Genomic DNA, 26,438 nt, shown 5'->3' with positions numbered 1-26,438 from the left:
AGCTAATCAGCCTCCTGAGACAGCTGGAAACTTCAAAGCCTTTTTGGTTAATTAAAATGTTTAAACACCTGCTGTTCCCTGAAGACAGAATGATTCAATTAACATTGCAAGAGGCTGGGAAACCTTCTCACCTCAGAACAACACACAAGAAGGCAGGATATCACGTGGCCCTGGTGATTGAGAGGGAGGGGACTTGCTGCAGCCTGCTGAACCCAACACAATAGGCTCTTGCAATTGAATGGGGTATATTAATTTGGGTGTGGACTGTAAACCGAGCTCTGCCAGGAAGAAGAGACATGTGATCCTTGACTCCCAAGTTTCTGGGGGCGGACCCAAACGCTGAAGTGAATTGAATTGAAGGCAAATATATGTTTTATAAGAACACTGATAACTGATTGTAACCAGATGACAGAAATGTACAATTTGGAGATCCTTAATCTAAGAAATGTACCTACAATTTAAGACTAGACTCAACTCTGTACCATGTTCTGAGGCAAAACCCTGCTAATTATTAATACTACTGACACTGTATGTATGCTAGAGACACGATAACTTAGATTAATATGTTCAGGAAGAGGGTACAGGTCTGTGTAAAGATTTGATGAAAAAACAATGTTGTAAAAGCTACCAAAAACGGAAAATAAGTTGTCATTTTTTAATGCAAGCTCTTAGGAAGATCAGAGTTGAACAAGCATGGACCATAAGTAATCTGTAATATGTACATGTAATGTCAAACAACTGTGTATCTGGGAAATATGTGTAGTTATGAAAAATGATTTTCTAAGGTAAAAGCAAAGGGGAGTGTTCTTTCTGTATGCCATAAAGATGACACCTCATGACTCACTCTGACACACAACTCTGTTCTCCAGTGAGAGCACAGAAAATTCTTCAACCTATCAGAACCCTGGGTGGGTTGGGCATAGAAGATGAGCCATAGAAGATGAGCCGACCCACCCACTTTCAAAACACATAAAAGGAGACAGTGCAGGGCAGGCAGGACATTCATTTTTCACTTTCTGCAGAGCATTTTGACAGACAACCTCACATCCAGACTTCAGACTTCACATCCAGAGACTCCAGACTCCAGATAGACTACAGAACTTTGAACCAAGAAGGCCTACTGCAAGCTAAAGTATTCTCAGCTGGCCTTATAAGTTTGCAAACTGATTACCACAGATCTCCAAGGGGCACGTCAGAATAAAACTGCCGGGCTGTGCGGTTTGCTGCTTGCAAAGAATCCTCTGTATCCAGAGAGACCAGACCCAGACCAGACCGCTGTGAGCAGAACCGGTGCCTGACAGACCAAGAGAGCAGAGCTGACCCAGATCGCTGTGACTTCAGAACCACCTGCCAGAAGCCCAGTCCAACCTGTTGAACAGATCCGTAACGAGGCCCGGTCCTTCCAAAATTAGGAGTGAGTATCCTGAGGCCTGTGCAAAACTAATCTCTTAGTTTAAAATAATCTAATTCAAACTATTTTAACCTATTAGAACTGCATCATCAGAAATCGTGTACATCCAGTTGATTCAAAACCTTCCAAAGCCCATCTGTCATTCTGAAACTGTAATTTCAATTCTGAAAATCTACCTCCACTAAATCGTCCGTATCTCTTGAACCGTTGGTGCTAGGAGAGAGTCTTTTTAAAGCTAAGATTCTAAGCTTTCCAACAAACCTAAAACTGACTTGCTACTCCTTATAGTCTTTCCGTAATCGCGCTCGACGCACTCGGTAAAATTGCCACGATTTGCGATTTGGCTCAATTTCTTCACTTGTCAAATTAACAGCGTCTTGCTTTCCTTTGCTGAAATTCGTTTGCAACCTGATAATCATTCATAGAGCATTGCTAAAGTGATCCTGAACTAATACAAAGTAGCTGTCACCCACCCTGAACCTCTAGAGGGAATTAAAATCATTTTAGCATATTTTTCACTCCATTGCATACCACATTTAAAGGATTTTGCCTGTGTTTAAAATCATACCTGTTTTCCTCTAAGCTCGCTGGGGGGAACTGGAACTTTGTATTGCATTGGTGTGTATTCCTGAGAATTGTGTGTGTTACTTCCATCTCCTTACATTGCATAGGGGGGGAGTAAATTGTCAAAGAAAAAGTGATCACATTATCTTTTGCTGAAATCATATCAAGTTTATTTCTGTACTGCTTTTTATTCATCTTTGCATCTCCTTGAAACCATAAAGCATTCTCTGATACCTTATTCCCCTGTTCCTAGTCATAAGTCACCAGAACTGTGCTATTGTAGGATTACATATTGCTGATTACTGCTCATATTCACAAGTGTGATATCAATTATTAATTTATTATAAAAGTGTGATATATATATATATATTGTTTAATTCTCAAATAAACCTTTTAAATTTGCAAAACAAACTTACTTCTTGGCTCAGTGGTGTCAGGGGGATTCTAAGAGAGGGGTGTTATATAAGGGTTGTCATCCAGAGTACACGAACTGGACATAAAAATATATAAATAAGGGCTTCCCTTGAGCAATCCCAGATAAGGCACTGACTTAGTGGGACTGCTTGATTGGAGTCTTTAACAGTCCCTGGCAGCAATTGTGCAGAGCTGCAACATATTCTATCAGTTCACCAGCGAATTGCTCTCTTGCACAGAGCTGATGCTGCTACAGTGCTGCATTTACTCTAGCTAAGTAACAGTTGCACCTTTTCTTAACAGTGTCATCAAAGCTATGCAACAGGGCAGATCCTTAGAGAACTATTGTCACTGACAGATGAAGGTAGACATGCTGGTCTTTTCAGCCTAAACAATATATTAAAATGGCTTTTAACTGAACCGTGGGATTGCCAGGACAGTCCAAGCCATCGACAGCCTCCAATGAAATGCTTTCCACCTTTGTCATGGAATTACTGGGGTGCTAGACCACTGCATGAATTTCTGCACTGGGTCCTTGTGCTGCTTTGTAAATGTGCTGACAGTGCCTTGAGCGGCCTGCAGATCTGGTGTGGTGTGTAAATCCCTTGATGGTGCTACTCTGTGATGTCTGTTTACTGATGAATGCAGTCCTGTTGATTTTAATGTTGTTCAATTGCTGTCCAGATAAACATATCTGGAGCTGCCCATGCATTGGTTACTTGGAACATCATTATCCACAGGCAGCCTGTAGACATTGGCTTGCAAATTGTTTCTGGTGTCACAGTGGCAGACACCTCACTCCTTCTTTGATCAGCCTCAAACTGTCCTATAAGGCAATCGGGCAATGGCTGAAGAGCCGACACAACATGCAAATGTAAACCATTTTTTTGGGCCAAAGTCAGCTAGTTACTGCACAATTCAGCTGGTAGTTTTGACCAATGATATGGGCCAAATATACTTTCAAATACATTATTTTCAAATTGTTTAGTAGAAACTCCTCCAAATGTAGTTATCAAGCAATCAGGTTTTAAAAGTAACGAATTGCTATTTGTGATTCTATGTATGTCAAAACCAGAGGCGAGCATTATGCTTCCTCTACACATTTATTCCAGTCTCCAGCAGTTTCAACAAAAACCAACATTAAAACTTCCCAGATGCGAAAACACATTATTTTTTCTTTTTTTCTTTTTCATTTCTCAAGAAAAACTACATTTCCCTTAGGCCCAGTCTATTTGAAGTCCACTGTGCCTTGAGCATGTGACCATAGTCCTTCCTGTTCCTGTCATCTCCATCTTCTATCCTGCTCTCTAAGCAGATAAATCACACTTTCTTGTTGCTGCGTGAAGCAGTTCTGATAGAATGTAGGGTTTTTACTGTGAACGCGCGCAATGTGTATAAAGATAAGATGCGCACGCTAATATGCTAAAATAACATATTTTAAATAGTAGCATTGTGTTTAGTGAAATAATCTAGGAAGCTGGCATCCCTGTGCCGCATTCATGGCATATTTAGGGTCCCGCTGGCCTCCTCGCAACTAGATACCCGAGCCCCCTCACTCGGGAGGGTGGAGCAAGCGGGAGAAGCTAAGGGGTGCGGGCCGCAGCTCCCATCGAAACCACCGTGCTCTGAAAGCGCAGGCGCTGATGCAGGGAGTAAGAACCCCCACCGTCGGAGAGGAGGGGCATTCCTCCTAAGGTTGAGTGAAAGAAGCGACGCGAGATGCAGTACTCGACCAGCAAGGCCGAAAAACATGCAGAAGAAAGATGAAAACATTCCAAAAAGGAAGCCCAAGTAATAAATGACTGAATCAGCATACGGCGGAGCATTCAAAGCATCCCTTAAGCAGGGAGAGGTTGCATACATTAACAGGACGCTTGAGAGCTTGCCTTACCAGGGACCAGCCCGCTTCCTGGATAAACAGCAAGACTGTGGGGCGAACGCTCAAAGGGCAAGCATTGAAGCCTGCGCTGCAGGATTAGAAAGTGGTGCAGCCACACTATAAAGACAAAGTGAGGAAGTGGACGTGCCACTACACCTGATTGCAGGTAAACAAGGCACAAAGACAGCACTTACAATGGCAGAATTCGAATGGAGCGAGGAGGAGCAGGCTGAAGATCTAGCCTATAGTTTTAGAGAAGTGCTGGTAAACTCACTGCTGAAGCTGTTGCACAGATGGTGAGACCCCTACAAGATGGACTGGCAACCATTGAACCATTCTTAAGCCAGGAAAACAAGGGCACCAATAAAGGAAGCGCGTCCATAATGGCCATGCCAGAGGGCCCTCAGGGGTGTAACAAGACCCGGAAGAAAAAAGAAACCTCTTCTGACCACTCGAGTCAACCAGACTGGCCAGAGGCTGACGACGCATGCATGAAATTAAGAGACGCTTTCATGAGCAGGTCGAGAGTGCCCAACCTCACAACCCCCTACCCAGGGGAAAAAATATGGGAAACGAGGCGTAGGACTTGGAAGAAGAGGACGACGATAGAGCCGAAGAGGACGACTCATAAACCCCGCCTAAGAAAAGGCTGAGATATCCAAACCTCCTCGAGTCAGGAAACACATGACGCATAGGCTACACAAAGCGAAGAGAGAGAGAGAGAAAGGGAGAGAGAGGGAGAGAGAGAGAGAGAGAGAGAGAGAGAGAGAGAGAGAGAGATGCCAGAACTCGACCCAAAGATGCCGGCGTTCGTTTTCTAGACCTCCAGAGACCCCAGGAAGGGGATAGATAGGTCTTGGAGGAGTTGCCAGGAGAAGGTTCTCCACATTGCAGGACCCCTGGCCAAGATTATGGACCTGGTGGAGCGGTCCGGAGACACCGGTGAGGAGGTGGACCTGGACATTCTAGCTAACTGGGCACAAAGAGCTATTTTCCTTCTATGCAGTGCAAACTGCGCCATATCGTCAGGGTGCGGGAGAGGCCTCCTCCTCAATATTGATCCCAAATTAGAGGACCTAGCCTCCTATGAGGCAGATGAGGCAGCGCAAGAACTCCTGTTCGGGAGACGTTCGGGAAAGAAATGGGGAGGTTTGTGGGCATCTACACCTCCCTAGAGAAAGTCCAGGCATCTATAAGGAAGATTTTTCTCCGGAACTGGTTGGTATTGAGGCCGAGCGACCGGTCGATATCAAGCCGCGAGAAGGCCTCAAAATAAGAGAGCCCATTACTGGGAAAACTAGCAGCAAGATGCTTTCTTCCCCATGAAGAGGGCGTTTGGCGAGAGGAAGACGAGGAAGAGGCCAGGGAAGTGGACACAGCTTCCCCACAGGTGAGACATACCCGGTACCCACCAGTTGGGGGGAGAACACAACGGTTCTGAGAAAACTGGCATGCACTGTACAGCGATGCCTGGGTCTTGCAGACAGTCAAAGGGTTGCAACTCGAATTCATACAGGTACCCACACAGACTCAACCCCCCCGGCCAATGCACTCAGCGCAAGTAGAGAAAGAGACCTTACATTCAGAGCTGCAAAACCTAGCGCAGAAGAGAGCTATAGAGCCTTGCAACACTCCCCCAAGATTTATAAGCAACATGTTCCTGGTACACAGGAAAGACAAAGTAAGACCCGTAATAAATTTGAAAGAGCTGAACAGCTGGGTGACATACCACCATTTCAAGATGGATTCACCAGCTCAGGGATATCCTCAGACAAGACGATTGGCACTTGAGGATCGACCTAAAGGACTCATACCTCACAATACCAGTCCAAAGGAGATACCGACCCTTCCTAGCGTTGGACTGGGACGGACGATTTTGGCAATTTACGACCATGCCGTTTGGGCTAGCCTCAGCACCGTGGGCCTTCACAAAGCTCATGAAGCTGATCGCGGCAGCAATCAGAGAGAAGGGGATCAGGATCATTATCTACCTGGATGATATCCTGCTGATGGCGAACAGCAGAGAGACGGTCAAGTACCAGAGAGTCTGTGTGAAGGAGTTGTTAGCATCGCTAGGCTTCCTAGTGAATCAAGAGAAGTCAGATGTGGTCCCGACAAGGAGAATAGACTTCCTCGGGTTCATCATAGACACCAGAACCGCAGAGCTACCAGACAGGAAGATAAGAGACATAAAAAGAGAGATAAGGAGCTGCCTAGAAAAAACGGTATTGTCACTGAGGACGATAGCGAGAGTAGTGGGCCTACTAGCAGCGTCAATTCAGGCAATATTTCCACGGCCCCTACACTATCAAGCCCTGCAATGTCTAAAAATAAAGCACCTACAGCAGGGACTAAAGTACCACTAAGCAGTACCCCTAGATGTAGAATCCAAGGCAGAACTGGAATAGTGGCTTCAGAATATGGACGCCTATAACGAGAAGGCCATATTCAGAGAACGACCCAACCTAGTGATAGAGTCGGATGCCAGCAGAGCGGGCTGGGGAGCCCTCTGCGGGAACCTAGAAACAGGGAAAAATGGAGCAGAGAGGAGCTCAAGATGCACATCAACTGCCTAGAGCTACTAGCTGGGTCGTTTACAATCAAAGCCTTCACGAAAGGCAAAGTGAACTTGTGTATCCTGCTGAAGATGAACAATATATCAGTAGTCAGATACATAAATCACTAAGGAGGGACGAAATCCAGATTGCTGGCAGAGCTAGCTAAAGATTTTTGGCATTTTTGCCTCGAATCAGGGACCTCGGTGGTAGCGGAATATCTTCCGGGCTCACTCAATGTAGTATCGGACTGGAATTCCAGACATCTTATCAGACTCCAGCGACTGGATGCTGGACAAGAGTATTTTCCAACAGATAGAGAATCTATGGGGACCAGTCCCTACGGACCCATTTACCTCCAGGTTGAACGCTCAGAAGAGCAGGTATTTCAAGTGGAGGTTAGATCCGACAGCAGCAGGAGTGGACGCCTTCCTTCAAGACTGCAGGGAAGCCACGCATTACGCCTTCCCAACATTCAGAATGATGAACAGAGTACTTGCAAAGGTTCATAGAGAGGAAGCGAAGATGATGGTAGTAGCTCCAATATGGAAGTCGCGAGTATGGTTCCCGACGATGATGGAACTGGTGATCAATTATCCAACAGTAATCCCGCCGGGAGACAGTCTACTCACGGACCCTGTTGGGTCATATCATCCTCTGAGAGTGATGGGCACTCTCCCACTGATGGAGTGCTTGATAGGAGATGCTGGCACCTCCCAGTAATTTCAGCACAGAGTGCTCACCTCATTTATTTTCAAATGTTTTATTGGCATTTGTCATCTGTCAACATTTACATAATGAGCAATTATTAATAACTAACATAAAAGGGGGAACGGAAGAAAGGGAGAAACGAACGATGAACAAACTAAACATTTAGTCTTCGTTACCACATAGGTGTACTGGGGCTCATGGCCCGGTTTGTTTGGTCTGAAAGACTTTGGAAATTCCTGGGTAATGAATTGGCTGGGAGTGCCACGTCTAACCGCTCTGGAAGTTACCCTACTGGCTGTTGGAGTTTGTCCTTAGTCTGTTGGTGTTCAGGTGGGCAGGGATAGCTCAGGGAGGTTTGTCGCCCGATGGGTGAAACATATCCTGTATTAGAGCTTTCCAGTACTCATAGGTTGGGCTTACTTCTTCTCCTGCTCTGTCCACTCCCTCTCCCCATACCGTTGTTTCGGCCCCTGACCAGCGCTCCAGTTCATTGTGCCACCTGTCAAATTGTGGGCCCCTGGGAGATTTCCATGCCATAGCTATAGATATTTTAGTTAGCACGCATATCATGTCCATGAGTTTCACTATGTGTTGTAGTTTGCTTATTCTTGGTTACGCACCCAGAAGGCATTCTTTCGGGGACCATTCGTATCGTGTCACCCCTGCTCTTCAGCAGGTCTGCTGTATTTTGGACCAGAAGTTTTGGATCTTCGGACATCCCCAGAACATGTGTATCATCCCTGCTCTTTCTGAGTTGCATCAGGGACATAGGCGGATATTGTTCTTACTGAATTTGGCTATCCTTTCTGGTGTCATATATGTTCTGTATAAGACCTGTAGTTGGATAAGTCTGAACCTAGTGTTCCTCGACACCTCTCTGGGGTATATTAGGATTCTCTCCAATTCCTTTTTAGTGATATTTGCTCCCAGATCCGCTTTCCACTTTGCTTTAAACAGGCTGCTCGCCTCATCGCAGAATCATGGGCGCCATCCACGAGACGGAGCTACGACACAGCTTGGAGCAGATGATCTCCATGGTGCAAAGGGAGAAATCATCATCCCTTTTTGCCCCATTAGTAGAGATCTTGAATTTTCTAGCAGAGCTACTGAAAGGTGGCATGGCGTACAGAAAGATAGGAGTGTACAGGTCCGCTATCTCGGCGGGTCATCTACACGTCAAGGGCATGCCCATGGGAGAGTATGCAGCAGTCGTTCAGCTCCTGAAAGAAATACAATCCACGTGACCGCCAGAACAAAGATACAACGTCCCATGGGATGTAACGGTAGTTCTAAAACTATTTCCCGGCTGGCCAGGAAACGGATATCTATCATTGAAACAACTGTCAGGGAAACTAGTGATGCTGCTATGCCTAGTCTCCTGTAGGAGAGTAGCAGACGTCAGAGCGCTAGACATAAACAGAAAAGCGTATGGATCAGAAGGAGTCACCTTCACGCTGGTCAGGAGAACGAAGACCGGTTCCACGTCAATAGTGTACACCTACTTGCATGATCACCCCAAGTGGTGCGTAGAGACCAATGGGGACAACACAATTGCTTATTTTGCACAGAAAGCCATACAAAGCAGCCATACAAAGCAGTTGCAATAACCACCATAGCGAGATGGGTACACGAAGTGATGTAATTAGCAGGAGTGGACATGGCTAGGTTTGGAGCGCATTTGGTGAGGGGCGCAATGGCCAGCGATACTATGTTTGACAATGTCCATGATTATTGTTTATGATGGATTTTCTCCCAGGATAGGGTTGTGTATCCACCTCCCTAACATGCTCTGTATGTTTTTCGGTAGGAGATGACCAGAAGAACAACTGAGTCAGGCTAGCAGGGAGCACAGGCTGTTTGAGCGGCAAGGCTTGTCAGGTATATACAGATACCAAGCAGAGCAGTGCAGTTGAGAGAGAAAACTCCATGTTTGGACAAGTTCAGCTGCACCACTTTCTAATCCTACAGCGCAGGCTTCAATGCTTGTCCTTTGAGCTTTTGCCCTACAGTCTTGCTGTTTATCCAGGAAGCGGGCTGGTCCCTGGTAAGGCAAGCTCTCAAGCATCCTGTTAATGTATGAAACCTCTCCCTGCTTAAGGGATGCTTTGAATGTTCCGCCGTATGCTGATTCAGTGATTTATTACTTGGGCTTCCTTTATGGAATGCTTTGATCATCTTTCTTCTGCATGTTTTTCGGCCTCGCTGGTCGAGTACTGCATCTCACATCGCTTCTTTCACTCAACCTTAGGAGGAATGCCCCTCCTCTCCGACGGTGGGAGTTCTTACTCCCTGCACCAGCGCCTGCGCTTTCAGAGCACGATGGCTTTGATGGGGAGCTGTGACCCCGCCCCCCCTTAGGGCAGGGCCGCTTCTCCCACTTGCTCCCCCCTCCCGAGTGAGGGGGCTCGGGTATCTAGTTGCGAGGAGGCCAGCGGGACCCTAAATATGCCGTGAATGCGGCACAGGGACGCCAGCTTCCTAGATTATTTCACTAAACACAATGCTACTATTTAAAATATGTTATTTTAGCATATTATCATGCGCATCTTATCTTTATACACATTGCTCGCGTTCACAGTAAAAACCCTACATTCTATCACAACTGCTTCGACGCAGCAACAAGAAAGTGTGATTTATCTGCTTAGAGAGCAGGATAGAAGATGGAGATGACAGGAACAGGAAGGACTATGGTCACATGCTCAAGGCACAGTGGACTTCAAATAGACTGGGCCTAAGGGAAATGTAGTTTTTCTTGAGGAAATGAAAAAGAAAAAAAAAGAAAAAATGTGTTTTCCCATCTGGGAAGTTTTAATGTTTTTGTTGAAACTGCTGGAGACAGGAATAAATGTGAAGTTGAAGCATAATGCTCGCCTCCTTGTCTTTAATAGAATCAAGACTCCCTGCGATATTAGCAGGGGTAATCTTCATTGTGGGTCACTTTTTTACTGGTGGCTAAGCTGGATTTATGTACTTGTCTGTTCCTGTCTTTGAGCTGCCAGTGGGTTGTTAACTATCACCTTCCAATTACTTGGTGAAGCAGATGTCATCCTTGCTGCGTAACTGGGCTCTAAAGTAGCGCTCAACTCTGTGATCAACGTACAGGGGGGTGCACCTGCGCACATTACGTGTGCCCAATTGCAATTGTCATCCATTATGGCAGTAGCGTGAGTGCATGCATGGCCCCCACTTCTTGGAGGAGTCTTGGTCATGGGGTAGAAAGTGAACTGATGCATTGTTAAGTGGAGACAGTTGCCGGCTTTTTTTGGAGGAAAGGCATTTTTACACAGCAGGGTGGCTTCAACGCTGCAATGGTCTGAGCACACGACAACCCAAGAGGCACAGCACCAGATGGCATGGACTCGGCCATGCCCACAGAAGCATTAGTAAGTACTAATGGTGTCTGCTGTGGGTTTTAGCAGGTCCAAGCCGTGGTGGCTTCACACTTCATCCAGTGATTCTAAAGCATCCACTACAGTGTGGGGCGAGATCGCACTTAATTACGTGTCCAAAAGATGTAGGTTCCGCTCTAAGGAGTAGTTCTATTTGAGACTGGGTATAAGTTAAAATTGCGATCGTAGTTTGCATAAGAGAAAGTCACATCTACATTGATGTTGCATGCATTGTAAAGCCCGCTTTTGTAGCTCGCCAGGAGCACCTTGAATTGGTGATCCACTATTACAGATGCCTAAAAAGTCTTTTACGCATCAATTTGTATGGTGCATTTAAAGTCTGTATGTCTGGCATTTCTGTTGTCCTAAGTGCATGTGATTTGAAAGTATAGGTGCAGCCACTGTTGAAATCTTTTTCTCCATAAACTTGAATAGTGCTGTCTTTGGTTTTAGGTTGCCATGTATGCAGCACTGAGCCCAGTGAATATTGGTGGGGACTGCAGGCGTTGGTCCAGGTCAGTTAATAGGTTGAAATATGTCGTGATTAATGAAGACGGCCATATATGCGCTTATTTGTATAATTCTAACTTTAGCACTGGGTGACTATAGGTCAGAGGCTGCTGTGCTGCAGGATCCAGTGATTCCTCTCGGCTGACCATCAGGGAAGGGGGAAGGGGAAGGGCAGAGTGAGGGGGATAGCCACCAGGAGTGTGTGAATCAGCCGATAGTGCGCTCAGTGAAGGATGCACTTCTAATTGCCTCTGTGTTTATGCAGTGCTAGCAAAATGCATATTGATGCTGGGTGGGAGTGCTATATGTTTTCACAACTGATGCTGAAATACAGCTGCAAAAGCAGAAGTTGAGGTCTGTGAGTCACACCCTTGCTGCTCAGATGTGCGTAATGTGTGTGTATAGACTGCAAGACCCACTTGCCCCTTAGCACAATCTTCAAGCAGGGGCACAGGGCTAAGATCACTTTCATGCATACAGCGGCTGCTGGGAGGAACTCAGTTGGTGAGTCCTCTGCAGATGCAAATGCCATGCAAAGGAGTGTCAGGCTGGGAATCCTCTTCAGATGGAAGCAAAATGATAAATATCCTCATTTATTAGTGTTTCCTGAGTTGGTGGTCATAACCATATTTGTCTTAGTGTACTGGAACAATGCTATGTGATGCCACTTCCTGTTGTGTCAAGGGGTGAAAGTTTGTGTGCCACCACTTCCTGTGATGTCTCTTGAGGCTGTGTCAAATTACATCACTTCCTGTGATGTCATCAGAGGTCAGTGATCATTTGATGTCACTTCCGCTACCCCAGGCATTTTGGTGAAATGACGTCCCTGACTCCAACTTTTTGATCTGCTGCATTTACGTTGGACACTGGGTCTGACTGCGTCAGCTCACCAATAACTGAATCCAGGTACTGTTGACTCTGAACGGCCCTGTCTGTCCACTTGCACCCTAGTGACTGTTAGGTCATGATCACTCTTGTTTAGCAAAGATATCCTTTTTGAGGCTAATGATTTTCCTACCACCACTGGAACTATGCTCAGAGTGCTACCTTCTCCAGAGTCTTGCATCTTCTCTGTTCTTCCTTTGGGGTGAGTTTTTGTACAGTATTCTCTATTCCATCAACGTGCAGATGGTTTGCCAGTCAAAGGATCAACACCAAAGGGTCGACAGGTCAAAGGATCGAATTTCTTTTTTTTCACATATTTTTTGTTTTTTGGGGGGGGTCCCCCCAACCCTCTTTTTTTGCTAAAAACCACCTTATTTCCCTAAACGAAAACCTAAAAAAATATATATAATTAAAAAAAAAATGTGATCCTTTGACCTGTCGACCCTTTGGTGTCGCTCCTTTGACCTGTCGAACCTTTAGATTCGATCCTTGACCAGACACCGTGCAGATGGTGTGTTTGATTAAAGTATATATCTATTTATAGAACCTTGACACATCCCTCTTAAGAGCAAAGCCTTCCCTCTGCCCACAGTACCACAAAAGGCAAAGCAGGTATATCTCTTAGCTGTCCCTGTTTTACCTTTATAATTGTGTTGTGTTTTGGTTTGTAGAAGTGTGAGAGCTGAGTGTGCCATTTTATCCCTACTCATCGTTATTATCCTGCAGAGTGGAATCCAATTCGTCACAGTCTCCGACATGTCACAGTCACTGAGGTGGGCTCATTCCAACTGATTTGAAGGTGCAGAGCATACTCCAAAATCATGCCCACGTGGTTACTAATCACGCAAGTGTGAAAGTAAGCCACTACACCATACCATAGTGAGTGAAGAAACATTAACAATAAATAGCAATGAAAGAAATGTATGACAGTAAATGCGCAACCTGGCCATTCACAGTACAACCAAGGTAGCAAGTCAAGGTAAGAATTTCTACTAAAGACTGATAGACACAATCGGAATACGAACCATTGATCGAAGTGATAGAGGTGAGAAAAATATTCCCTTAGTAACAGAAAACGGGAAGAAATGTAAGACACAATGCTAACTTTATGAAAACATAACAAGGGGAAGCAAAATCAAACCACTAAGGCAAGATATAATCATAAACAAGAATATTCAATTCCCAGTGACTGAGTGAAACATGCGTACAAGACGTCACAGGTGAAAGAGCAGTTGAAGAGCATCAGTGTAAACAAAAAGAAGGAAAATACTAAAGTGAATATATACAAAACATGGGAAATGACCTTGTGTAGAAACCCAAAATATGTGGAAGGAGACAGCACCCTGAAGATCCAGAAGAGGGAATAGTTCTGGTTGAATTCAAAGGGTACAAAATCTACTGACCTCTCTTTGGCATTTACCAAGTGTTTCCGTGGGAAGTATATAGTGTGCGGTTTGCCGTTGGACTGTGGTGGTGAATTCCAACATGCTTGCTCTGAGCAAGCAAATAGAAAGACAGCGAGTATGCAACGGGACACAATGGTGACACATGATGGGTGACAATGAGGGGAGGAAGTGGAGCAAGAGCAAAGCACCAGAACTGGAAGGCTCTCCTTTCCTTCTTCACTCCCCTTTTACTTGGTTTCTGATAAATGTTTATGACAACAAACGGAACCCATGGAGTAGTTGAATGTTATGTTCAAGCACCACAGAGACAGACGCACATAAATACAGAAACAAACACATGCCTATAGTCACCGAATTTTTCTGCTTGGAAACCTCCCAACTAGTTAGTAGGGTTCCATGTAATAATGACCCCGCAAAAATGTCTCCTGACAAAAAAGTCACTGTTATTTGCAGAGGCATTATTACATTGAACATGCGGGCGAGACCCCCGCAACACCCACTTTTTTATTTTTTTTACAAGGGGAGCAGGGGACATCCCTGCAACCTATCCCCATCCCTAATGTCACCATATGTAATGTCGCCAATGGCTTTTCCCGGCGACATTATGTATGGTGACATTATGTATGGGACATTATTACCTGATACTGTTAATAGAGGTAATTTACTGCTAGACTGATAAAAGAAGCCCCAGGATAATGAATGGGTCACTCTCAAAGAAAAGTCTTTGTCTGATGTGCATGAAAGGGTACATTGTGTAGATGATATGTATTAGAGCCAGATGATTCCAAAGTCAAATATTCAGAAATCACATTGCACTACTTCTCTGATGCCTACGAACATGGAAATAGTTTATAGTTACCAAGTGCTCCCTGAAGGGTCACTGTTGCCAAAAGCACTGAAGGAACCATCAGACCGCATATACGACAACTCGGTTTGATATCCTAAAAAGACGAGAAAGCCCAGAAATCAACAAAAGGATATTTCAATGTTTGTGGCTTTATTTTAGGCTTAGCTATTGTGTCCAGTTGCAAATAAGAATTCCATTCTGAAGTAACCAAGACTTTAATGTGCTTTAACATTTAGTAAATAGAGATTTGCAAACCTTCTATCATGTAACCAATGGCTTTTTCCTTCATACTTTGCGTCATCTGGCCGGTAGTTTTCAAGTATTGTAGGACATAGATGTTGGGGCAGAAATTGATCATATTTTGTTCACCACAACCGTATGGCATCTGAATAAGAGATTCCAATCCGTCAATGGAAGGCCCAAGGATATCACCTTTGAAAAAGAAAACAGAAGGCTGTTACCTTCAGATAATGTAGGCATTGAATGGCCCCTCATTCAGTTCCACTAGAACACATACAAGCTAACATTTCTTATTTCCTAAAACACTTCAATCATATTTCCTACCACTCTAATCCATCTCACGAACGTTCAAATTATTTGTAATGTGGGGTATCAGATCTTTGGTACAAAAAACGTACTTGCTTTGAAAAATATGTAAACTCCCCCACACGCTTGCATTAGTGGGGTGTAAATTCGATCTGATCCCAAATTGTGCTTTCTAATTTTAAGAAACTCAACCTAACCATATCTCTGCCTTGGGGAGAAGTCTTACCTGCAATGTCTCATTATGCTTTTAGGGGACACAAAATAACCGCTAAGAGGAGCAGGCAAATGGGCCATAAAGATTTACCTAATAGTAGTTTTCAGATAAGAAACTAAAATTAGATGTATTCAAACTATATGTAAGGTTACTTAATTGTGTAGGGGTTAGATGAGGAAGGAACATAGCTCCTCCCGACAAAATTCATTGTAGCAGGAAAATCTCAACAAAGAGCTAGTTTAGGTAGAACAGTGAAGTATGTTGGGTCTCATTAAAAACAGATGACAGGAGCACAGATGTTATTGTGTCAGCTGTGGGAAGATATCATTGGGACGGTACCAGATAACACACTGCACAGTTGTTGTTTACACATCAAACATAGTATGAGGCACAGGAGGATATACTCACAGAAACGTTTCGTCAGGTGCTGAATGGAGGATAAAAGCTAGCCTAGTGGCCAGATCATACAAGCCCTGGGGCAGTGCACATCTGCTTCGCCAGACTCCGCTTGTGGCTTTGAGCCTCATTGCTGCAAGAATATGAAGCTCTCAGGCATTCCTGCAGCACTGCGTATCAGTGCCGCAGGGATTATCATGCTGCGGGGGAAGTTGTACATATCCAAACCTACAAACCCCTGCTCACTGACAACATGAGTGAGTGTCAGAGTACACGCTTACAGGGGGCCAGTCTAGTAATGCGACCCCCACTCTCCTTTTGGTACCGCCAAAGTGTCAGTGTCCCATATGTTCCTCTTCAAATGTGCAACCTGGAGTTGCCCAATGCATGTGTACCACCTCTAAGTTGGCACAGCAACATAGGATTTGATTGACTATACACACGCTTTGATAAAGCCAAGATTCAACCCGAGCCATCGTATTGCCTCCTTTGCATGAGACACGTTCCCATGAAAATGCGGGAAAGCCACCTCCAAAATGCGCTCCCCCAAAGATAGCGGAGCAAGTTTGGTGTTAAGGAAGGGGTCATTGAATCCCTTCTAAAATATGAGTATGCATCTTGGGGAGTGAAAACTGCATGTGCCATTTGCACAGGGTTTGCACATGACAGTAATGCAAGCCTGGGCTCCACATGGTCAGCATGAGTTGTTGCTTTAGGGAAACGTTGAGCAATTCTATTCAGCCCTTTGCATCAATGGTCCTTACATTTTGTAAACAAAAACGCATAGGTGGTCATTTTCCACTGCACACAGCGTACCCACAGTGTGTAAACGTCATACATAAAGAAGCTACATATGGTTTTTATGCACAGTGTGCTTTTGGTGGAATTGTTTTGGTGGATCCTCATTGCGGATCGTAATTTCTGTTACTGTCACTCCCATCTGCTTCGACGCATGTGACTTTAATGTGGCCAACGATGGTTTAGATTCTCTTGGAAACTGCATGTGTCTTGCACCTGCATAAAGCAGGCAGATTGAAAGGAATCCATGTAAATGTCGACTATCACACACAGATATGGCATGTACCATTTACAATGACGATCACCCCTGCATACTGCCAGGGAGTCTTGATTCTATTGAAGACACATAGGCAAGCATTATGCTTCAACTTCTTTACTTCAACTCTTCATCAGTTTCAACAAATAAAAGAAAATGCCATACAACTAATTTCTTTTCTTTTTATTAAACTACATTTCCCTTTCTCGCCAAGGTGTCTGTAGTCCTTCTTGTTTCCTGTCTCTGTCTAGCATCCGGATCCAGACTCTATGCCCTTTCTTTCTTTGGGTCCTTCTGCTTTGCCGCTACTGGTGCAACAGTCAGCCTTTCCTTGCTACTCGCTCAAGGGGTCTTCTGGTCGTATCCTAAGGGACATGTAAATGACATTGTTAAATGTGGGGCAGGTATCGCCTATGCACAGGATTAAATTAATTGTGTTATTTTACTTGTTTGACATATGCTATGCCTGCGCTGGAACGCTTGCCTCTGTGTCTTTAATGGAATCAAGAATAAAGACTCCCTGCGCAGTTTGCAGGGGTAATCTTCATTCTATGTCAAGACTGGAGGTGAGCATTATGCTTGTTCAAAGCTTCTCATTACTCCCTCTGCCATTGACGCTACTGGCTTAAAGTAAAGTCTTAAAAATGCTATCGGTAGCCCAGTCTGCTGCATGCAATATCTCGCTCAAGGCTACTCCTGTTTTTAATGCTTTGGACGCCATTGCTCCCCTTACTGAATGCGCTCCAAATTTTGTCAGATCAATTCCTGCTAACTACGTGTCTTTGCTGACCCATCTTGCTATGGTGGCTGTTGCTACCGCGTTATGCGGTTGCCTACGCGCTGTGAGCAGTTGCGATATGCCAGCCGGATGCAGTTCCGCCGTTCTACTTTCGTATACTCATATACACATCAATATGCATAACTGCCGCTGGTGAATTAGGTAAGGATATGAGATTGGTCCTTGTAGTGAGAGTGAACGTTAGCTCATTGGGCCTGTACACCTTTTTGTCTACGTCTAATGCTTTGATGTCTGACACTCTCCTACATGACACTAGACATAAAAGCATAGCTAGTTTACCAGATAGCTGCGTCAGAGATAAATAGCTATTCGTCGGCTATCTTGTTAGAAACAATTACACTATTTTCACGTCCCATGGCTGTGAGTATCTAGCTTCTGGCGGTATTCGGAAGCGGGCCCCTTTCATGAGTCTAGTTACAGCTGGATGGTCCCCTAATGGTGCTCCATCCACTTGTTCGTGCCCTGCTTATATTGATGATCTATAAACTCCTAAGGTTCTGAAGGTTTTGCCTTCTCTCAGGAGAGATGCAAGAAAATAAATTAAGTATCTCTGCCACAGGGGCAGAAACAGGATGAAAACCCCTCCTATTACACCAGGTCACCTTCAGCTTCATGCTGCGTCAAAGTTCCTTCGCGTGGAGGGGGCCCATGAGTCTGCGATGAGTCCTGCAGCTTGTTCCCAAAATCCCTGGCAGAGACCATCTTTGCCTGATACCTTGCATATCACGAGGGGTTGCATCCCCCTCACTCTCAGAGGATGAAACGACCCAGCTGGGTCTGTGAGCAGGTGTTCTCCTGACAGGAGAATCCAGGGGAACTCTGCGTAGAGCTCCATCAGAGTTGGGAACCATACATGTGATTTCCATATGGGAGCTACAATTACTCTCGTAGCCTAATCCCTGGAAATTTTCGCTCGCACCATGCTCAACATCATGGCCGGGGGGAAAGCATAGTGCAGTTTCCTGTGCCAATCATGCAGGAAGGCGTCTGTCTCTAGTGCTGTCGGATCTGGTCTCCAACTGAAGTACCTCTCTTTCTGGGCATTCAGTCTGGAGGGGAACAGATATGTATCTATGGGACCCCACAGTTGTTCCACTTGCTTGAAGATGCCAGTGTCAAGCTTCTAGTCTCTGCTGTCTGTTAGTTGTCACAAGTTTCAGTCCGCTCTCACACTGAGCGTTCCTGGCAGGTACTCGGCTGTCACTGAAATCCCTGACTGTAGGCAGTAATGGCAGAAAACTTTCCCTAGTTCTGCTAGGAGTCTAGACTTCGTCCCTCACAGGTGCTTTATATATTTGACAGCTGAGATGTTGTCCATCTTCAGCAGGATGCAACAGTTCGCTTTGCTTTACGTAAATGCTTTTATCATGAATGATCCAGCTAACAGTTGGAGACAGTTTATATGAAGACGCAGCTCATCTGCACTCCATTTCCCTCCTGTCTCTAAGGGGCCGCAGCACGCTCTCCAGTCTGCTCTGCTGGCGTCTGACTCCACTACTCTGTCCGGGCCATCTCCGAAGATGGCCCGCCTGTTCCATGCTTCCATTTTCTGCAACCACAGTTGTAATTCTGTGTTCGATTCTTGATCTAGTGGTCCTGATTGATGGTACCTCAGCGATATTTTTGGTGGGGATAATATTACCTGATACTGTCTTATTTATAGCCTTGGCAGCACCCTGTAATGAAGGGGGCCTGCTAACATGGCTTGAATGGAGGACGCTAAAAGTCCTCCAGTTCTTGCTAGCACTCGTAGCGAGACCACCTGTTTGTTGAGGCATACCCTTATCTCTTTCTTGATATCCCAGATCTTCCTGGCTGGCAGCTCTAGCTTTGCCTTTTTTGTGTCTGCCACAAATCCTAAGAAATCACGATGCTTCATTGGGGTTGTGTCTGACTTCTCCTGATTTATCAGGAACCCCAGGGACATCAGGAGATCTCGCACCCAGGATGTTTGCACAATTAGATTCTCTCTGTCGTCTGCTAATACTTTACTTTAACTTCTGACGCGCACCAGGTACCCGAGGGCTTACATGCGCACAGGTAACAAGACGGAACCATCAACAAATAATAGAATCCAGCTACTACTCCTGACTTAGATGAGGAGTTTCTCAAGCTAACCTCTACTATTTAGTAAAATAAATGTGTTTTTAGTTTCTTCTTGAATAAGCTGTGGAGTTTTCTGCTCTTATGTCCAGAGGTAGCTTGTTCCAAGCTATGGGCACAGCTTTGCCGAAAGCTCCTTTGAGAGCGTTGGTGGTTTTCCTTCTCTGCGTTCTTTTTAAAAAAAGGAATATTTATTTTTATTGGATATAAACAAGTCACAAAAAACAAGTCAGACAATAAACATTTTGTGCGATGTGGTCACATTACCAGCAATGCTACGTCACAATATTGGTGTGCTTTGAGGCGGCACAAAAGAAAGGGGGGGTGGGGTGAGGGAGGGACATGTCTCTATCCAAAAACTGGTCCGAGGGGAGGAGGGGAGGGAGAAGGGACAGGTAGGGGGGAGATCAATCGCTGCAACATCACTCTGGAGGGGATCCATATTTCCCGTGTCTTGCAGGCCCACTGGTCTATGACATTATGCATGCTCAACCCATTTCCCCCAAACTTTCCAGTGCTTCCTAGGACAACCCCTAGCAGTGTATATCCGCTTCTCTAGGGATGCGCATCAGTCCATTTCGTTAACCCATCGGTTTAGGCACAGTCCATCCGGGGCCCCCATGTGGATGCGAGAAGTCTTTTTCCGAGTCCAAGTGCCACAAAAAGAAAGGTTTTTTCACATTTGGTGTAGTCCACTTCACCCCAGATACCCAGTATTATCAGCTTAGGGTCCAGTGGGACCGGAGATCCCAGGATCGTGCTGATTTTGCAGATGCATTGGCTCCAAAAGTCCTGGACTACGGTGCAGTACCAGAGCATATGGAAAAAGGTACCCTCTGCCCTACGGCACTTTAGTCAATCCCCGTTTTCAACCAGCCCCCATTTCATCATTGAGGCCCTGGAATAATATGCTTGATGCAGTATTGTAAATTGTATTAAACACAGCTTGGAGTCTATGCCTATCTCCTGCGGGGACATCAGTGCCTCAAACCATTCCTCAGATTCCAGCTTGCCCACCGCCCTTTCCTATTTCTCACAGAGGCCAATGAGCTCTTGGGCCCCGAAGGCGGAGATCACCTGGTAGAGTGTAGATGTGACCTTAGTCGGGATCCCAGTGTGGAGCATGTTTGCCTTGCTGGTAATTGAGTCCAGAGGGCATGTGTGATTTGCATGTGTCTAAATCGCTCCGCAGGGAGCAATGCAAACTTGTCTTGCATGTCAGTGAATGGTATTAAGTGCCCCTCTTTCACAACCCCTGCCATGGTCCATATCCCCAGCTCCTCCCACTTAAAAAAAGATCCCATCTCAAGTATTTCAGGGATGCCTGCATTATTCCAGAGGGGTTGGTCCAGCGTGGGCCTACCTCCCCAGCCCTTATGTAAGGTAGCTTCAGCCCAGACCTTGCAGATCTGTCTCGTCATCCCAGACAGGCCAGTCACGTCCCTTTCTATGCCATATAACACTCGGAGGGGTGTGATCGCCCCCAACTTTTGATTTCCCCCCTATGTGCGGAAGCCCCCGGCCCCCGTGAAGCCAGTCATTTACCACATCCAGTTGTGCAGCCCAGTAGTAGGCCCGGAGGCATGGCAAGCCTATACCACCCTCCCAGATGGAGCGTTGTAGGGTTTGAAGCGCTGTGCAGGGCATTTCCCCCCCCAGATTAGACCCCAAAGGGCTGCCTCTACGGTCACGAAGATAGTGTGGGGGATGTGGAAGGGGATGTTCTGAAGAACGTACAGAAAACATGGGAGAGAGAGCATTTTAAAGAGGGCCGCTCTGCCCAGCAATGTGAGTGGGAGTGATTGCCAGTGGGTGGCATCCGCTATAAATCTGTCGACTACCGGCTGTAGGTTGAGGAGTATGAAATCCTCTGGATTATGGCTGATGGTAATACCCAGGTACACAAAGTGTTTAATGGAGACTGGATAAGGACAGTGGTGCAGAATCACGTCATCCCCGCCCTGGAGCGGGAACGGGACAATGTTTTGTGTGTTCACCTTCAGGCCACAGAAGGATTGATATTCGGTAAGGATATTTGTGACTGCCAGGCACAAGGTCTTAGGTTTGGTCATGTAGATGAGCAGGTCATCTGCGTAGAGTGAGATCTGGTCTTCCCCACCCCATTGCCACACGAAACCGGAACATTCCTTTGACAACCAGAGCCTAATTGCAAGCGGTTCTATGGCCAATATAAACAGTAAGGGGGAAAAGGGACAGCCCTGCTTTGTGCCCGTCCCAACTGAAAAGTCCTGGAGGTGGTCCTATTGACCCTCACCACCACTTCAGGGGAGTCGTATAATAATCTGACCCATGACATGTAGTTGGCCCTGAATCCCATCCTGTCCATAAAAGCACATAGGGCGGATGTTACTCACCACTCCGAATAGGCCGAAGATGCGGAGAACACGACCTTGGAGGCGTTGGTAGTATAGAATTCCGAATTCAGCCTTCCATCCCAGCTCCCCTGAGTACAAGACTCAGGCTTCCTCAAAGAGGGGCTCTTTTCCACAATGTACCTCTCTGCTGTTTCAGTTAGAACAGACAGAGGTGTCAATTGAGTAAAAGAGCGGGGAGAACACACACCGCCAATACCAATGCTGCAAAAGAATACCAAGATTTTAGACAGTGTTGATGTGTTGATGTTAAACAAGTGATTAGAACAGTTAAAATGATTGGAAACTACCTATATGGATATTGGAGTGGAGTTGCGTTTCCCCGGGATAATCTACAAAGAATAACACGAATCAGTGGAATTGATCTAAATCAGTATCGGTTCCCACTTAGAATTGATAACAACTGACCTGAGTAAAGATAAATGGAGTAAGAGGAGTCCAGGATTGTAAGAGGAGTCCAGGATTCTGAAGACGACGACAGGAGAAAATAACAAACAGGGAAGTTAGTATAGGTAAGTAACCCCGAACGGCACGAGGGACGCACTTGGGCCAGGTTGGTGCAGTTCAGGAAAGCGTTCATATGCACTGAAGAGCAATATCACAGGAAAGTCACTCAATGTCCCAGAATCCAACATAAGACAATGTCCATGGAAGACAATAGATATGTACCTGAGTACACGAGTATAGTTGAGTAGTTGTTGAGATGATTCGCATGTAGACAGCAAATTGATGTGCAGAGCGGCAACCAGGGAAGAACCGCAAGCCACAGAAGAGAGCCGTATCCAGTAGCGTTCCGAATCCAACAACCAGACGATCACAACAAGAATAAGGGAGGAGACAAAGCAATCCAAATTTCAGGCAAAAGGTCAAAACCAGGAGTTCAGATAAGGATTCGTGTAGGGAGACACGAAGAGGAAACGGATGAAACCGCGTGTAGCTGGTAACGCTAATTAGCAGCAACGAGCCCCTTGGAAGACGGTGGTTTTATAGTCGTAAGAGGGGCATGGCTTGCTGTACGTCTTCCACGTACAAGGCGTGTTAGGTGACCTGGAGTGCGTTGACGTTTGTACAGACGCCATGGTAGCTTGTACCTGGACCATAGAGGAGCCTGTAAAGAAGTTGTATTCTGCAAGGCGGGGAAGTCTGCTGGCGGGGAAGTCTGAAGTGTAACAGCATCCTCCCCCAAAGACACCGGCAACCCTCTGGCGGAATGGAAGCTCCTCAGAAGAACCAGACAATGCAAATTGGAGAGTGGCTCCCAAGTACGGTCCTCAGGCCCATACCCCTTCCAATCCACGAGGTAGAACAACGTACCCGTAGACACCCTGCAGTCCAGGATACGCGAGACCTCATATTCCTCCTCACCATCCACCAAGATCGGCGAAGGACGAGTAGGCAGACGGGTCCCATGGATGAAAGGCTTGATCAAGGAGACGTGAAAGACTGGATGTATGTGCCATGATCGCGGCAAAGAAAGCTTAACTGCCACAGGATTGATGACATCAGTAATGACATAGGGTCCCACAAATTTAGGCAGAAGCGAGCGTTTACCGTGAATTCGCAAATTGCGGGACGATAACCACACCTTCATGCCACTGCGATAGACTGGAGCAGGTGATCGATGCACATCGGCATACTTCTTGGCACGATCTTGAGCTCGGAGTAAATGGCAGCGTACATCCCGATGAATCTTATCGATATCTTTGATGCAATCCTTTGCTGCAGGATTAATGGCCGGTAATACCGGATCAAGTGGAAGTGCCCTAGGATGACCACCATACAGGGCGAAAAAGGGAGAAACTCCAGTTGATGTATGCATAGAGTTGTTATATGCAAATTCTGCATAAGGCAAAGAAGTAAACCAAGACTGTTGGTACTGAAGGCATAAACAGCGTAGATACTGTTCGATGGTAGCATTAGTTCTCTCAGTTTGCCCATCCGTTTGAGGATGGTAAGCTGAGGAATACCTGTCCTCAATAACCAAAGAAGCTGTAAGAGCCTTCCAGAATCGTGACGTAAATTGGGTGCCACGATCGGAAACAATAACCGAGGGTAAACCAAAGAAACGAAACACATTTGTTAAGAACAGTTTTGCCAATTCAGGAGCTGCAGGTAAACCAGAACAAGGTATGAACAAAGCGTATTTAGTGAAGTAATCAACGATTACCCAAATAGTGTCATAACCCTGAACGTCAGGAAGTTCCACAATGAAATCCATAGACAGCATCTGCCAAGGTTTGTACGGCACAGGAAGAGGTTGTAACAATCCAACTGGTTTGGCTCTAGAAGTTTTACACTGAGTGCATATGGAACAAGTCAAAATGTAATCCTTACGTCACGAACCATAGAAGGCCACCAGGCCCAACGCCGTAAGGCTTCAAGAGTTTTTTGACTTCCTGGATGTGCAGTAATCAAGGAATCGTGAGACCACTGAAGAGCTAAATCTCTAGCTTGACCTGATGGTATATACATGCGCCCTTGAATGAATGGCATAACCTGAATGATTTCCAGATTGAGGTCAATGATCTCTTTTGGATGTTTTGAAACCCAATCAAGGATAATTGAACGCAAAGAGGGCTGAACCGAACAACCACAAACAACCTTGTTTGGTAGAAGAGGAAGAGCTTCGATCTGTTGAGACTGGCCATCCGCATGTAAACGCGAGAGAGCATCAGCCGGAACTTGAGCTTTAGCAGGGCGGTATGTAATAACAAATTGGTATTGTGAAAAGAATAAATGCCACCGCGCCTGTCTAGCTGTAAGACATTTCATAGATTTGAAGGCTAACAGACTGCGGTGATCAGAGTATACACTGACAAGGTGTTTGGCCCCCAAAAGATGATGCCTCCATTCCAAGAATGCGTCTCTGATGGCTAAAAGTTCACGTTCTGTGATGGAATAATTATTTTCGTAAGCTGTCAATTTACGAGAGAAATAGGCAACAGGATGAATCTCTCCCGAATGCGGACAGGTTTGAGACAATACCGCCTCAATGGCATAACCTGAAGCATCAGCTTCAACAAAATAAGGAAGCTCGGGATCAGGATGTTTGAGGACAGGAGCGGAAGTGAAGGCTGATTTTAATTGATCAAAGGCTCCCTGAGCTTCTGAAGACCATACAAATGGTACTTTGACACTTGTCAGAGAGGTAAGTGGTGCAGATATTTCAGAAAACCCATTGATGAAGTGTCCATAAAAGTTTGCAAATCCCAGGAATGATTGTAATGATTTGACTGAATTGGGCACAGGCCATTCCAAGATCGCACTAATTTTGGATTGACTCATGCGCACACCATTGTTAGTAAGATCATATCCCAGAAATTCCACCTCTGAGGCATGAAATATGCACTTTTCGGCTTTAACGAACAATCTATGTTCTCTCAGACGTTGGAGTACTATCTTGACATGTTTTTCGTGGTCTTCCTGGTTTTGAGAATAAATCAAAATGTCATCCAGGTAGACAACAACAAATTGATCAAGAATGTCGTAAAACAGATCGTTCATGAAAGCTTGAAAGGTGGCCGGGGCATTACATAAGCCAAAAGGCATGACAAGATATTCAAATAGACCACATCGTGTTTTAAATGCGGTCTTCCATTCGTACCCCTCTCTCATGTGGACGAGATTGTAAGCTCCTCTAAGATCAAGCTTAGTGAATATTTTGGAAGAACCCAACTGGTCAAGAAGGACAGAAATCAGAGGAAGAGGATACTGGTTTTTAATGGTTGCTGCATTCAAAGCACGATAATCTATACAAGGACGTAGATCCCCTTCCTTCTTAGGGACAAAGAAAAGTGGTGATGAAATAGGTGATTTGGAAGAACAAATAAATCCCATGGACAAAGCCTTGTCTATGTAATCTTTAAGAACTTCATCTTCTTTGAGAGTGAGGGAGTACACACTGCCGGATGGTATTTTTACTCCCGGTATTAGGTCTATTGGACAATCATAAGCTCTATGTGGGGGTAGAGTCTCCGCCATCCCTTTGTCAAAAACATCTGTATAATCTGTATATTGCGAAGGTATCACAGAGGATACGTTTTTAGAGACAGCTCCGATATGCATAGTAGGTGAAACTAGCGCCCTGACTGGACTATCATGGGTAATACCGAGTAATGTAGTACATCGAGTATTGCACATATTGGAAGGGAACTGAATCTGAGATGTCGACCAGTCGATGGCAGGATTATGAAGTTTCAACCATGGAATGCCCAGAATGACTTTGTAAGCTGGTGCTTTAATGATATCAAATGATATGTCTTCAGTATGGCCTTCGTCAGTACTCATATGGAGTGGAACTGTTTGGTGAGTTACCATTCCTGAGACAAGAAGTGAACCATCCACTGCATTCACTGTTTCAGG

At 45.4% G+C, this 26,438-nt stretch overlaps 1 protein-coding gene across 1 annotated transcript in view; it reads right to left on the bottom strand.

Annotated features, from left to right (window-relative positions):
• The window catches only part of LOC138453420 (CD109 antigen-like), a 1,060,964-nt gene that overhangs the window by 224,633 nt on the left and 809,893 nt on the right, over window positions 1-26,438 (bottom strand). Inside the window, exons 23-24 of the mRNA XM_069606254.1 lie at window positions 14,827-15,003; window positions 14,584-14,665 (exon numbers count right to left, since the gene is read on the bottom strand). Of these exons, the coding sequence (XP_069462355.1) occupies window positions 14,584-14,665; window positions 14,827-15,003 (259 nt within the window). The remainder of the gene's footprint in view (window positions 1-14,583; window positions 14,666-14,826; window positions 15,004-26,438) is intronic.

Source organism: Ambystoma mexicanum, chromosome 4p, assembly GCF_040938575.1.
Source record: "Ambystoma mexicanum isolate Mex_15411 chromosome 4p, UKY_AmexF1_1, whole genome shotgun sequence".
Classification (NCBI taxonomy): Eukaryota; Metazoa; Chordata; class Amphibia; order Caudata; family Ambystomatidae; genus Ambystoma; species Ambystoma mexicanum.
The sequence above is the reverse complement of the archived record's forward strand: the minus strand, read 5'-3'. Positions and strand labels throughout refer to the sequence as shown.